This window comes from Diadema setosum, chromosome 14, assembly GCF_964275005.1.
Source record: "Diadema setosum chromosome 14, eeDiaSeto1, whole genome shotgun sequence".
In the NCBI taxonomy this organism is placed as follows: Eukaryota; Metazoa; Echinodermata; class Echinoidea; order Diadematoida; family Diadematidae; genus Diadema; species Diadema setosum.
The window spans coordinates 32,530,910-32,546,772 of record NC_092698.1 but is presented as its reverse complement, the minus strand read 5'-3'; the positions used below and the strand labels follow the sequence as shown (position 1 = coordinate 32,546,772).

At 38.0% G+C, this 15,863-nt stretch overlaps 2 protein-coding genes across 2 annotated transcripts; both read right to left on the bottom strand.

The window, feature by feature from the left end:
* Positions 1-6,032, bottom strand: LOC140238295 (microfibril-associated glycoprotein 4-like). Its single transcript, XM_072318231.1, has 5 exons — positions 5,670-6,032; positions 4,691-4,817; positions 1,509-1,663; positions 668-876; positions 1-286 (listed from the first exon to the last, which is right to left on the bottom strand). Exons 1-5 carry the CDS (start codon positions 6,030-6,032, stop codon positions 1-3), a joined length of 1,140 nt encoding a protein of 379 aa, XP_072174332.1.
* A 1,612-nt stretch (positions 6,033-7,644) lies between these two features.
* Positions 7,645-15,225, bottom strand: LOC140237713 (cathepsin L-like peptidase). The gene is made up of 7 exons (XM_072317634.1): positions 15,199-15,225; positions 13,923-14,176; positions 11,093-11,248; positions 9,808-10,032; positions 9,398-9,563; positions 8,551-8,656; positions 7,645-7,826 (listed from the first exon to the last, which is right to left on the bottom strand). The coding sequence occupies exons 2-7, from the start codon at positions 14,157-14,159 to the stop codon at positions 7,727-7,729; spliced, it is 990 nt and encodes a 329-aa protein (XP_072173735.1). The 5' UTR covers positions 14,160-14,176; positions 15,199-15,225; the 3' UTR covers positions 7,645-7,726.
* Between the last annotated feature and the right edge of the window lie 638 nt (positions 15,226-15,863).

Below are 15,863 nucleotides of genomic sequence, written 5' to 3'. Positions count from 1 at the left end.
CTATCCGCGAATTTTCATTTCCGTTCGCATGAGGGCGTAGTTGTGCCCGTGTAAGTGGTACCAGACCGCTGAATTCGCCGAACCGCTGGTGTATCCTCCATTAACGTAATCGGCGTTCAAGTTGCTATGGTGACAGGAATTATGCCACCAGGCACCGCGGTAAGTGTAGGCACAGTTGCCACCCCATCCGTCGTGGTCGGCGTCGTAAGTACTGAACTGATAGCCATTATGGTACGACAGCGAGTCGCCAGCGGTGCCCGAATAACTCCAGAAATAGCCCCTGTAGCTGTTTCATTGATTTACATTTGTGTGTGTGTGTGGGGGGGGGGGGGTGGGAAAAAAACAGAGAAATTAATTACATTTTTATAGGTTTTTAGGAGTTCATGAACGTAAGTGAATTATGCATTATTCGTCGTCAATGTAGTTTAAGAATAAATTTATGCGTGGGCCATGACAGAAAACAAACATCCAACAACTTCAATAATCATTCGAAGACCGAAATGATTTCCCTTGTTGTTTGGATTTGCTTTCGCCTTTTTGTTTCCTTATGCCTATTCAGGTCTGACACTCGGACTGCTAAAGGGTATCATTGGCAGATGGCTTGAATAGATTTAATCATCTTTGATTGTTGGTTACAAGAATAATATATAAGAAGATGGTAACTTACTGGTCATTGCTGGCGTGTATGTAGAAGTAGTACTGAGCGTAGTACCAGTTGTAGTTCCAGTCCTGTAGATCTACCCGTAGGACCACAGTACTAGACGCCAGGCGATAGAGCCTTTCGAGTCCGAGCCAGTATTCGCCGCTTACAGTCCCGAAGCCATTCACGTAATCTGACCATCCCAAATAGAAATCTTGGGAACCGTCTTGCCGTTTCTGTATTTCAATGATTTTAATGATGATTTTTAATGATTTTAAGAAACCTGCTTAACGATTTGATTTAATTCCCCACATTCTCCTCGAAATGACAAAACTTGTGAATGTTAGAGGTTGACTGGTCTGCTCTGACAGGCTCTGACACACGTTGCATAATCACATGCGGCGAGGATACGGTACGATTATTGATTCCTCCCATGAGTACTATAGGAAATGAATTACTTCATAATTAAGCATCATCACAGCTTTACATTAATATGGTCCTTTTCTTTGATTTTTTATCCTTTCAGTTCCTCTTAGCATGCGTAGGAAAAAAAGCAGGCACAAGTCTCTCTTCTTTTACTTGAAAAAAAAAACGCCAAAGACATACTCTCGACATGACATTGATTCTCCTTTAGAAGAGGGATTATTTCGATTTAAAGAAGGCAACATATTGTGTGAATCATGGAATGAGAAACGAAAATGAGTAGGAAAGTAGCATCCATAATTACACGTGTAACAGGCATATTTCGTCATCTTAAGGTATATCATCACGTCCTCGTTAATGTTTGATCATCAAATCTGAGGAATACAGTGATGCAAACAAGACAAGAACAAGGAATGTCGCTAAGGTTGTTGACAGTGAACTCGACCTGAAATATGGTCCAGCCGCCCCCGTCCGTGTCCATATCGCAGTAGACGTCGAACGCCCCCGAGCCGCCAGGGTTGATCTGCAGCACTCCGCTGGTGGTGTGTCCGGCGTTGTAGTAATCCTTGCAGTTTGAGGCGATGCCATCGTAATGGACGGCTGTTAGCCAGTGAAAATAGATGACAGTACATGTATTATCAACTATAAAAATAATAATCGATTACTCGAGTAGAGGTAAATAGGGACGTGGACGCGAACTCGAGCTAGCTTATGTTGTCAAACATTCTTGTTGTTTAACATTCTTCATCATGTCAACAAACAATGTCGCAGTAACGCCTATGGGCTGTCCCCTGGAATAAGCAGGAGAAACAGGCACAGACAAAAGAAAAAAAAATACATAATTACTTGTGTCACATTATCGTAAGAAGGTACTCCTAGATGGGGTCGGATGAATATCACATTACAATTACAGAATAACAAGGTCTTCTTCATCCAGGGTATTGGCTCTTTAGTGTTGCCACTGCTCTACCAGAGGGCCTTGCCATTATTATTACCCTAGCATTGCCAGATGCAGGTACCCGTTTATACACCTATGTCGAGAGGGACAAGGTGGGTAAAATCATCTGGTCCAAGGACGTAAGCACTGGGCTGGAATCGAACTCGGGTCCTCTGATTAGGATTAGGAGTACATATAAGTTGGAATGAGATGATATTAATGAAAAGAGAGCCGCGTGTACAAGACGATGTCTTGTCTCGTATCAAGTCTGTAGCGCCTGAATGCAGGACCCAACATTCATCCAATGCACATGGGACAGGGGGAAACAGGTGTCACACACACACACACACACACACACAAAAAAAAAAATCTTCTATCACCACTCAAAGGAATGTGTAAATCTCTGCACATGAATGTAATGCTGATAACTCCGAAAAAGTAGGGAAAAAAATAATTCAATGACAATGATACTCGTACTATGATGTCTATTTTTATAACATAATTATAATCTTAAAACCATTTTCAGAATAATATATTTTAGAGTGACATAAAGGGAGTTGTGGGCGTTATATTACAAGGAACTTTCAAAAAAGCGAGTATCTTAATTTTCCAAGACTTCCGTGCTGAGTCTGATACGTAAATACAGATGGATTTCTCTCAGGCATGTTAGGGTTCTTGTCTCGACCCCTACAACCCCATCAAAAATTCCTCAATAGAAAATACAATCTGTATTGCTCATTGATTTTTAATATTCTGCGTTTTGTTATAATATCACGATGTTAAAATGTACCGTTTGAGTCATTATTATCGTGAATATGGATTATATTCTTTGTTATCTGATTTTGTTTATGGAAAGTTGCAGAAACCAATAAATGAAATGATCAAAAAATAATACTGAATTTTTTCCAAATGGAATAGTTACCATGAATAAACATGTGTTAACATTATCATACACATAGAGTGAGCTGAAATACAGCAGCTGTACAGGAAGTGTATTAAAATTTGCTTTAATATTATTTCCCAAGAGCATCTGCTTTTGACTAAGATATACTTGAATAATGAAATGATGATGATACTACACACTAACATATACATATCATACTATGCACATATCTTATTTTTAGATCCAACATATAATATTACATACTGGTATATATATAAATATAATTATACATATATATATATATATATATATATGTATATGAGTATATGAATATAAGAACGACCAAGTCCATGGAAGACCATTTCGAGTAAACTAAAAAAAACTTCATATTTTTTTTGTTTGTCCAATAATATTCTATTTAACTGTGATGGGAAGGCAACATGGTATAAACAAATTAGAACATATATTATCATGACAATTAACATTAACATTAATTGTGGAGAGGCCATTTTGTGTGATGGACTTGGGTCGTTCTTTGATTCATATACATGATATTCTGCTATAGAGATGAGAGAAGGACGAGAGAGGGCGCTATAATATGAATGTAAGAATGACCCAAGTCCTTCATTCTTACATTCATATAAGATTTAACTCATTTATTTCAGGCACTTCCGGGGGTAATTAGGATTTATCATTTATACACAAGATGAGTCCATGCATAAGCTACAATTTCCCATGTCAAACTGAATTTGGCCAAAAATTGGACTTGGGTCGTTCTTATATTCATATACTCATATATATATATATATGTATATATATGTATAAATATGTATATATATATATATATATATATATATATATATATATATATATACTTTATACATACATTTCATTGATATAATGAAACTTTACTGAGATTTAGGTCACATTTAGGTCATATTTTTTCCTCTTGTTTTGTTCATATGTTTGTTTGAGTTTGTTGTTTGTGTTTTTCGCTGTTAGGTGCGTTTAATAATGTGGCCTAATAACAGCTACGTTTATAATTCAATGCGTTTCCAAGGAGGTGTAAGAGTTTGAGTTCCAACTGGGTGTAATTATTCAAACAGTTGTCAGATATCTATGTACAAAAGAATTTCACAGATGCAATTGTGCCTCTGATGATCGACGTTCGACGCCGCCGTCTTGATGAGCAATCTGAAGATTCATTTTGAACGTTAGCATAATAGTGGCCATATTTTGCTTATTTATTCATTAAATGAAATGAAATTTCACTTAATGATAAAGCATGTAAAACAGAAGTCAATCCCGTGCAGACATTTATAGAAAAGTGTAAATCAGAGCTGTATCGTGTAAAAATGTTTTAAAACTGTACCATCCTAAAGCCGGTTTTATCACTTTTCCATTTAATTTCCACAAATAAAACTAACATGGAATAATCTCCAAGTATAATTCTTTATTGATAGATATATCAGATTAGTGCCCGGGTATGCCCGTCGAGTAAGTTTCATCTTTATTTCAGCATTTTTTTTTTTTTTTTGCGCAATTTCCATTCTCACATCCTCGTGTCTGTATACCACCTACCTTTTATAGGATAGGATAGCGAAAAGTAATTACCATCACAAAGACATATCTTCCTTATAAAGTGGCTGGTGATTATGCAATGAGACACGAGTCAGTTGTCTTCCTATCTACGTGGCAGATCATGGTACATGCTTCAAAATTTTTTTGCGGCATCGAACATCTAGCAAAGGAAACAAGACGGTTGTGACTCCATTCTCTTGAACCTCCTTGGTATTTCCGTACTTACAGAGGGTACACTGTTGGCCCGTGAAATCACTCGGGCAGTCGCAGCGGAACCACGGCGGGTGGCAGTACTCCGTGCAGGAAGCAGAGTTGTAACACGACGAGTCGTCCGAGCAAGTCACCTCCGTATCCTGCATGCATTCAAATATGAATATATATATATATATATATATATATATATATATATATATATATATATATATATATATACATATAGATATCTGCATCCACATATCAAGCATATATATATATATATATATATATATATATATATATATAAATTTATTCATTTATATATACATAAACATACGTGACCTTGTATACAGTATAGAAAAAAAAATTGGACATATTGATGAGACAGCTATTGCATTTTAAGCTTCACATGGTTTAAAGAGTAGCAATGGTGGTATGATATTTGGAAGAAATAATGACATTGGTCTACACTTCTGAAATGTCATTGTTGCAAAAGTCTAGTTTTAGTTTGCATTTATTGCTGTTGTTGTCTTGTGCTTCAAATTAGAATTGGCAAATACGTAAACCTAAACTTCTACTTTCTTTACCTTCTTTGCAAGAAGGTCTTCCGCGTGACAGGCGGAGATACTTACCAAAATGCCCCCCTCCCTCCACTTTCTCGGGAGACATTATGATGGCAAGCTTTTTTTTTTTTCAATTTGCCTATACACATAGAACGAAAACATCAACAAAAGCACAGGATTTAAGGCGCCATAATGTAATATATAAAAGAAGAAACAAACAAATATACGAGGGAAATCGATCAGACTTATTTTATCATGTATTCCCAAAAGAAATAAAAGTTGTTATTCTGATCGAGACAGAGTCTTTAATTTAATGTAATATGGGTGCAACGGGATTACGTTTATTGGTCTATTCATAACTCTTTCTCGACAATATTTAATTGCCACTTAAAGGTGCACAGCACAAAACAAGTTTTCATTTTTCCATAGCTATACTGGAAATATTACCAGCCAATGAGCCGATGATGAAGGACCGTAGTAGTTGAAATCGCTGTCGGACACGAAGTCGTTGGGATGATCCGATTTAGTGCCGTCGTTGACATGACAGACACGGAGACTTGAGGCGAAGTTGAAGGACTGACAGTTAGCACCCTGACGAAGACAAATCGCCAGGCACTCCCCGACCGACCGCACTCCGGTGACATTTCTTACGAGATGACCGGAAAGCATCTTACCTCGGTCCGAGCTCGTACTGCTCTCCATGTAGGCATACGATGATTCGCACTCGCTGCCATCGACGAATTGTAGAGACAAGACGATAACGACGACTGCGAAGAGTGAAACCTTTCTAATCTCCCATATGACGGCCATTTTGGAAGCAGCGATGAAGAGGCGCTAGTGTAAAGTAAGTTTTAAAGACGTCATGCAAAACACTTGCCACCTATTGATCCTACACCGCCCCATAACTGTTTGCGGTGGATGGCAGTAAGTCGCTGTTAGCAGAAATCAATAAATGTTATTGTCGACACCCCCGGGGTAACGACGAGAATAGTCCACGTCCTTTGCGATAACATGCACCTATCAATACCTCTCGTCTTCCAGTCTTTTAATCTTCATCCTCGTCTTTTCACCCACCCACTCACTCCTAGGCCACCGCACACTATACGACTTTCGGTCGCACGATTGACCGACTTTGGATCTGAAATAAATCAGAAAAGCGTCAGAATAAACAAGCCTGTTTGTTTCAGATCCATACTCGGTCAGTCGTGCGATCGAAAGTCATAATATGGTGTGCGCCCTCACCTACATTCTATCTCTCCCCCTCCTCCTCCTCCTCCTCTTCCTCTTCCTCCTCCTCCCTGGCACCCCTCTTGTCAGTCTCCTCCTCGACCCCGTTTTCTCGCCTTTTCTGGTTCTTGTGCATTTCCTATGACGCGATTCTGCTTCTCACTTCGCTTTGCATGCTTGGTTGCGATAGGTTTTAGTAACCTTGATACTACAAAAGCGAAGATCTCTGAAAAAAAAATCTAATTTGCAGAATTCGAGATGGAACGAAATTTTTCCGTCTTTCAGAAGGTGAAACTTCTATACTTTCTCCTTCGCGTATTGGTCCTAAGCTTAAAATGAATGTGTGCTCGTAAAAAAAATATGTATGTTATAGATCTATGTAACTGAATCTTAATGTGCATGAGAAACGTTTGATGTAAACGAGTCGAAAATTCAAATGATCATTCCGGTATTATTAAAGTTGTAATCTCCAAGTGTAATTGTTGTCACACACACACAAACACACGCACATACGCCCGCGCTCACACACACACAAACGAACAAGTTATTTTCGCCTTGCTTAGGATGAGTTAATGGGGGAAATGGGTGATCGTTCACATTGCTTTACACTAAAAAAAAAAAAAAAACTGGCTTCTTGAGTAATTAATCGCTGATTAGCTCAAAAAGATCAGCAATAAACATACATGGTGTAATCATAAATAAACCATATGGATTTACACAACTATACACGTTTATTCATCCAACAAGACAATGATATACAATTTTGACTGCACATTAGATAACTTCTTCATGAAGTATCATACTGGCATAAAATACAGGAAAAAACAGAAATTAGCTCTGCAGCATTGAGTTGTTCTTTTAATGTCACAGAGTTTCACGATCTTCTGACTATACTGGAAACATATGGAATAATTTTTTGATTGATGATAGAAAAATAAAAAACTTTGCATGGCAACATTTCTTTTTACTAAGTTGTGGATCGCATATATATATATATATATATATATATATATATACACACACATATATATATATATATATATTGTCGGGATGTTTTAAATAGTCCTTCTTCTTTTTGCCTATGTGATGTGATTTAAACACTAATATTCAAAATTCTCGCGCTCATTTAAAGTACTCTCCATCTCTGATCTTCCAAGTCTTGCACTTCCCTCCAGTTAATCATGGTAGACTGAGACAGATCAAATAGTTGGAAAGGCCATCTTTATCGGCATTCATCACGGATGTCAGCCGGAGAGTCTTCCATCTCTTCTCTTCTCTCACACGAGGGGATAGCTGGCGTTGGTGGCTACACCACACTGGTTGTGCTTGTTCCTTGACATCCAGACGTAGCCATTCATCCCCCAGCTTTTGCCCCAGCTGTGATGGAAAATAATGATACAGTCTTTATATCACCTGTAACAAATCAGTGTTTCTACTGATTCACCAGAGGGCCTAATCATCATAATTACTCCCATTATTACTCCAGAATTGCTATATACACATATCTAAGTGCCTGTTTGAAGAAGGACACTTGCAATTAAGAACAAGAAGAAGAAGAAGAAGAATATTGTCCAAGAGTGACCTAATCGGGAGGTTTCGAAACTAGGATTTGATGTTTGGAGATTAAAAGCTTTAATCACTTTACCACTGTGCTCCCAGATGATATGTAGTCGTATACGGAAGCTCAGCTGTAATTTCGATTTCATTTTGTATTCAATTTATTATTTCATAATTTATTCTAAAGTATGCTATAAATATAGGAAAACAAACAAATGTATATATTATGTTTAAAACAGTAAGGAGTGAGACTAACTTCAAGATGACAATTTGAAATAGAGAGATATGATGGAACCCGCAGGGAAGGAAACAAATTAAATAGCAAGGAGAAGGGATAAGTACTTGCTCCTGACGAAAGCAAATTATCAATTTTTCTCTTTGACTGATAGGATACACTGCATCTTTAACATCAAATTTATTTGTAATTTTCAAAACAGTGCTACTTTTCACAGAGAAAATTGGTTGCACACTATGAAATCGGGACATTAATAATTCATCCTTAAAGGGGGACATCGATGCGTATGATGTCAAGAAGTGACGTCACCTGTTCTTGACGATCCAGTAGTCGTCGCCGTTGTCGGAGGAGTAGCCAACGGCGAGCACGCCGTGAGAGAGTATCCTCGAGTTGCAGTTGGGTTCGTTGTAAACTCCTGTCGTCATGAGGACAAAATCAGCTCTGTTATTCTATTTGTGTGTGTGTGTGTGTGTGTTTTGTTTTTGTTTTGTTTTTCAAATGATTTGGCGGCAGGCAAGCAACGGGGCAGGCAATCGTCACTGCCCACGTCACTGTCATTCTCTTTCACATTTTCGTAACGACCTATTTTCCCTACGATAGACCCTTTTCGCACCTGGAGGGGGTTTTATGAATTGGCTTTGTCTAGTGCAGTGCCGTACGGCACTGGTCTCGTGTCGGGCTATGCGCCACCAACGGTTATGGTATGACGAGGATCAGGCATTTCATTTTCTCATAATAAAAGGTTCAATATACTTCATGTGCACAGTTTTGGTAAATTCAATTGTTCGAAGACGTCCGCCCATTGAATTCTCAGTGGATATATCAAACTCTGCAGACAGATATCGTTCCTATATTCTTTCTAAAAAGAAAGAAATATTTGTATTTTGCTTCAGTATGGAGCAGCATAAGGATTAATTTGTAACTATCAATACAATTTACAAATGTTTATAATTTTTATTGAATTGGGTTTGTTCTGTAAGATAATGTTTCTTTATCTTGCAAAGTTGTAACTTTTTTTCCATCACTGCCACCTCTCTCTTTACAAATTAATTTTACAATTCAGTTAGAAGAGACAACTAAAAACTGAAATCACAAGGTTACGACCAATTGATGTCACGGAAGGGGGGGGGGGGAGTGGCACCAGAGGCTACCATACCTGACTCGTAGTGCTGGAAAGACCTGTGAGTGGCATCAATGGCCACTGAAATGGGTCCCACCGTAGCGACAGCTGTCTTCAGTGCGTTTTCGTTACCAGATTCGATGTCCGTGTAGCCAGTGCAGGTCGCCCCCACGTTCGACTTTCTGAAGTGGCATCGACCATCCTATATTGTAAGGAGAATGTAGACGTGGGAAAAGCAAAACCCTTAATCCAATTGCAGATTTTATTGTTTTGGGCATTAAACAAAAATGTTAACTAATATCCACTTCACGGACAATACTGAGAATACGCAAAGTGACAAAAGACAGTTTCGATGATGAAATAAGACAAAAAGTGAGGAAGTATTTTTTTTAATCATTCTGCCCTATTATTGAGTGTAAATAAAGGTTCGACTGATTGGTACTCACCTTGGCCTTGTACGGATAACTCTCCTCGGTATCGATACCATTGTGATCTATTACGTATTGGAAGGCGTTGTCCATGAAACCGCCCATACATCCACCGTTACCCTCAGGGCCAGAGCAGTCCACTAGGTTCTGCTCACTGAGACTGACCAGCTTACCGGTCTTCTTGAAGTGTTGTCCCTCCAGAGAGCCGGTGGCGCTGAAAGCCCAGCAGGACCCGCAATCTTCCTGGAAGGAAATTTACAAAAAGCGCCTTCTCATTATTGTAGATGTTTGTTTGTAGGAGAAGCCATTAGAATTATTTTCATTTTCCTTTGGCAGTATCAATGGGAATGAAAAAAAATCCTCTGCTGAAAAGTGGCATCCGTTCCCAGAATGCAGCCCTTTGTTCTTCAGACCGCTGTTAGACTTTTTGGCCCAAATTCACGAAGGTGATACAATCTTTGTCCATGGTTTAAAACATGAACAAAGACCGTAGTTTTGTATGGGGCGCCAAGTGTCGCATGGCCTATTTCGTAACGAAATGAACATGTCGTCGACGAAATAGGCCATGCGACACTTGGCGCCCCATACAAAACTATGGTCTTTGTCCATGGTTTAAACTATGGACAAAGATTGTACCACCTTCGTGAATTCGGGTCTCTGTGACGGATTACATAACTATGGCGATTATGCTGTTCTGTGCATTCTTGCTGGAAGTATAGATTTGTTTACATGCCAGGTACCCTGTTTACCACGTGGATCTTTTTCTTTTCCTTTTTGTTGCTATAAATTATAGCAACATTTTATGGATTCTCGATAGGGCAAATTAGATTGCAGTGAGATATACACTCTCACCTCTAACCGAAGAGATTCTAAGCGAGCACTTGCAAGAATTGAGAGAAAGGGGGAGGGGAAGGGGCGGGGGAGAGGGAGGGGGAGAGAGAGAGAGAGAGAAGCAGACAGACATACAGAGACAACAAGAGACAATTCTCAGTCAAACAAAATTATTATTCAAATTTTATTTGACTATGAACATATACAAGAGGTATACGATAGCTTTTTCATTGCAAGTAATGCTCTTCAAAAAAGCATGGCAACGCCATCATAACTGCCTTTTCCTTGGTCATTTGACGCTCCTTGCAGGTGAAGAAGGATATAATGTGCTGCATAAACATTTTATCTAGGGACATAGTACTAGTATTAGACACACTGTTCGCATCCAACAGATTAAGTTGAATGTGAATTCAGCCGAGACGCAAATAGATATTTACATCCACACATATATACAATAATGTCTAAAACTTACCTGGTTCTTCACGTTTGTGACGTATCCTTTGGTGCGCCAATCAACAGAGTCCGGAATTTGAACATTCTCGGGGGCCAGAAAAACGGAAGCAGATTTTGCCTTGCTGGTAATGTTGCGTCGGTATCCATTCATTAGTCCCACAAACTCTTGATTTTGCTGTCAAAATAGAAGCAAGTTTATCGTCAACAGCGTGCAAATACAAAATTGTTATATAATATGTAACATTATTCCACATTAACATGTAATATAATATTATTTTACATTCATTGTGTAAGGACAAGTAAATCAACTACTAAAAAATGGTTCGGCAAAAATGGATATCTTGGCCAAAACATTCGGTAAGATATCTGGTTTGGTTTGAGTAACCATGCAAGTAAAGCGGGCCCACAGCCTATACAAGTTTTCCTTTTTGGTGGGTCCGTCCATTTTTCGAAATTTGCCTATTGGTTACTTCCCTCCGATCACTTTAGTTTTCATGACATGACAAGGTTCCACAATTATTATACACTCTTTTCATTTCACATACTTTTACATACCTTATTTTCTGTTATCAAAGAAAGTGATGTCTATACGTTTTTGTCGAAAAATGAAATAAAAACATTGAATTGAAGCAATCAAGTGTCAGAGTGTAATCAATAATGAGTTTTATCTTACTATTTGAAATCGTTAAATCTGATTTTGAATCCTTCCAGCAATATCAGTATATTGGCGTAAAGTGCACTTCAGCAAAATGATACACTGTATTTGGAGAATACATCACTGTCGTGTTCATGTATCATTCACTTCATATAAGAGAATGCAAAATAGAAATATCAACTTCAGTCGTGTTTTTTTTTTCGAGAACATGTTTCAAAATAAAATATATATCTATATTCTTTCACAATAATAGTCTTCGTATAGGTCTCAATTTTTGATAACGATAGCCTTGTGTTAGTTCCTTTTGTTGAGCTAAATACAATACCTATCAGAAAGACACAACGAACTGAAGGAATACTGGTAGATTTTTAACGTGGATAATGTACGTGTTACAATTCACAGTGATCTGCACAACATAGAATTGCTGTACAACTTCGTACGTACTTCCTCCTCCTTTCTCACCAGGCGGGTCTCATGTCCCCTAATTACTTATGCATCAGTAACCTTGGTTATTTTTTTTCTTTAATGTTCACTTCTATACATTCCCATTGTAAAAAATCCCATGCTTATACATTTTATTTTATGGCGCAAAAATCTATTGAAGTCAATCACAGCTCACTGCGCAGAATTTCTACCTTTTATTACTTTATTCAACAAAAGGCGCACTTACGTCAGCACACCAAAATAACTTCAACTAAACAATAAGCCTTACAGTCATATCGAGAGATATGATGTGAATTGTGCACAAAGGTCAAAGGGTTATCATGGAACAACAAAGTGGCGTCACATGATCGCTCCCAAAGAAATCACTGTTTGCACTGTCAAGATCGGCGTCCATGTTCAACCTCGTGACTGTGGCGGCCAGGGAACTTTGTGCACACTTAATGTACAAACACGACACCCCATATGCCTTACATCAGTAGGAAGAGATTTGTATTTTTGTGTATTGTAGTAACCTATCTGGTTATAGTAAGAGATGTATATTTGATAATATCTTATACAGTTATCACAAAATTCTCTACAAAGTGCTTTCAATGAAATAAAAACGTATTTCCAAAAAATCGAATCCTTTCACGACGTTATTCTACTAGACAAACCAATGGACTTCATCTTCCTCTCCTTAGAACATTGTTAACCCAGAATATCTTTATTCACACTGATACTCGATTATATGAAACACATCTTGAGAAGGATATCAAATATACCCGTATACACTCAATTCTTTTAACAGCAAGCTCATGAGGAAAAGGTATCTTTTTCTTCTAATGGTGTGAGATATTGTTATTTTTATGAGTAGACCCCTGTATAAGCATTTGCATTCCATGCATGTACACGTACATTTCGCAAATACATTTTTCAGCATTTCAAAATTCTGCATGTTTCAGCTCCCTGTCTGATCCCTGACCTCAACTCGCCGACTATAGAGCATGATGTACACTGTATATAAAATGTAAAAATATAAAAATAACAAACGTTGCGATTCTGCCTCTCCTCTTTACCTGAAACTCTCACAGCTGTTCAGTGATAGAACATAGTTTTTATTTCGTGACTTAAAGTCTCCCTAAATCGATCACATGCTGACTTCTATACAACACCCATGCAAATAAGTCTACAGCTAGGAAATACATGGATTTTAATCAATCAAAATTCGTATTATGAATTCTATTTTTTTTTCTGTACCAACTAAGCTCCATAGCCTTTAAAAAAACAAAAAAACTTGCTTTAGAAACAATGATAATAATAACAACAAAGAAATCTTGATGTCATCAACAATAAATCAATGCCTCACGTTATCCTCCTCTTTTCTTTTCTTTCTTTCCTATTTAGGATGAGAGTGGGATGAGGAATACAAACTATAAGGTATTAAACGACTCTGAAAAGACTAAAGAGCTCTTGCAAACAGCGAGGTGTGTATCATAATATCCACCCTGTCCTACCGCCATGCAAAATACATTCAACTAAAGCGGGCATGAAAACCGATAGAGATTGGTTGTCAAACCAGAAGTCGAGGAAATTAGGAAGTTTTAATTGTCCCATGACTCTAAACATATTTGAATGAATCAAAATTATTGACATTGAAATAACATTCGAGCATTTGATGCAGGCATATTATAATAATCTGGCTTTTACACAAAATGTCCAATCAAAATTCGGTCAAAAGAGACAGAAATCAATTCTGAATGGGTCGTCTCACCAAGTCGGCGTATTCGTTAATGCCAAGCTTGAAGGTGAATTCACCGAGGTCGTATCGGATGTTGTGCTTGGTGATGTACGCTAGGTTATCCTGCCAGATCGAAGATCTCTTCGACTCCTCGAAGTCGTCGGCGTAGGCCTTGCCATACTTCAGCTTCCAAGCCGCCCATTCCTCCTCAAAGGCTCCGAACACGCCCATGAGACAGGCGGACAGGATAAATGCACTCAGGTTTTTCATTGTGAGGGCCTTAATATCTGACAACAGAAATTATCTTTACCGACTTATTTCAATCATACATACATTGTTATGAGGACTCGATAACTAATTTCTTTTATGTGGTCTCCCGTTCGGGACACTAAAATCTTAAAATCTGAAATTTTGTTGGCCTAAAAACGAAAGATATTGACCCGATCGAGCTACCAAATGATAGACTTTATGAAAATTTGATAGCCCGACATCATTTTTAATGGCCCCCTGACTATTAATGTCGAACCCTGCATACATACACACATACAAATACCCTAACACACTTATGATACTGATACATACAAACACGTGCATACATTATACAATGCCATAAGAAAAGAAATTCTTTGATATGGAGATAATAACTATCAAAACGAAATGATTGTTACATAATCAAATTTATGCTGTAGCAAAGAATACATAGTATAGAAATCTCTTTCATAGAACTCTCCTTTCAGGTATTCTGCAGGAAGTACTTTCGACTCTTCGGGGAGGGAGTGCATGTCTATTGCTCATCCATAATTTCCTCCCCATGTTTCCACAGTAGACTATATACTCATTGTATCATGCTATAGACGTATTAGTTACGCGGAGAAAAGGGTGTAATAACTGCTACAATTCTGTTAAAGCAGAATGCACACAGGCAGAAATCGTTCGATTTAAACGTCACACTTCCTTATTAATTTGGAATTGGTGGATATGATGCAGTTTCAACATCCTTACTATCAGACGAACCTTAAAAAACACGTCGGCTTTCACCTTTCTCGATTCATGCAGTCTAAATCACCAACTGACTATTTTCAGTGAAGCTTGTTTAATGGGGTTTAATGACGTATAGCTAGCCGTTTGCAGATTCTGTTTAGTCGCGTTGATGGATAATTGAGTTTATGGCAACTACAATCATCAATCAAACATATCATAAATGTATAAAGCAGTTTTCTCAGTTCTGCTAAGCACGGAAACTATAACATCTTGGCTTATTGGAAATGCACAGTTCAGCTAATGCACAATCAAGGAAGTGTAAACTTACCAAGACTCGTGTGTTGACAAGGGAGACTGCGTATCAAATGCCACCGGCGAGGTTCCCGACGCAGTTTTAAAGAAATTTGTCACAATGCAACTGCATTGTTTGGCTACACCACAGAACCCACATAAAGTGTGATCAAGTAGGCCTACTCATTTGTTTGAAATCACGCTATACATCAGCCTGCAACATTGTGATACCAGGGAGCCAAGATAATTATATCAGGTAATGAATTACAGAAACAAAAAAAAAAAAACTAATTGCAACCACGGGTTTTGATAGGTAAATATTGACCAATTCTTCCTACAAGGCTCTTTTTTTTTTTTTTTTTTTGGGGGGGGGGGGGGGTCAAAAATTTCAATGACTCATGTCTATTCCTTTGTACCAGGCCATGTTTACACCGAATGTTCCTTTATTATGAAATGTGGGTGTGGTACAAGTGTGCTCTTTTCTTTCCTTGCATTTTTTTTTTTTACATCTGAAAAGGTTCCTCAAACAACCAAAGTGAAAACACATAGACTGCAACCTATACACTCTAAGGCAGTGTATGCACATAACGAAAAGTATTTCATTGGGTTACCAAATTCTATAGGAAAGACGACATTGGTTATTGAGAAATGATAGAAAGAAAGGAAGTGTATAAGGAAATGTTTAATCTGTAAAAGTATATA

Excerpts from the sequence above, each read along its gene's own strand:
- LOC140237713 (XM_072317634.1), bottom strand. The coding sequence starts at position 14,159 with ATGAAAAACCTGAGTGCATTTATCCTGTCCGCCTGTCTCATGGGCGTG. Across the intron at positions 11,249-13,922 it reads TTAACGAATACGCCGACTTG|CAAAATCAAGAGTTTGTGGG; the intron begins GTGAGACGACCC and ends CTATTTTGACAG. Across the intron at positions 7,827-8,550 it reads TACTGGATCGTCAAGAACAG|CTGGGGCAAAAGCTGGGGGA; the intron begins GTGACGTCACTT and ends TTTCCATCACAG.
- LOC140238295 (XM_072318231.1), bottom strand. The coding sequence starts at position 6,032 with ATGGCCGTCATATGGGAGATTAGAAAGGTTTCACTCTTCGCAGTCGTC. Across the intron at positions 1,664-4,690 it reads GGGCCAACAGTGTACCCTCT|CCGTCCATTACGATGGCATC; the intron begins GTAAGTACGGAA and ends ACTGGCTAACAG. Across the intron at positions 287-667 it reads ATACACGCCAGCAATGACCA|CTACAGGGGCTATTTCTGGA; the intron begins GTAAGTTACCAT and ends TCAATGAAACAG.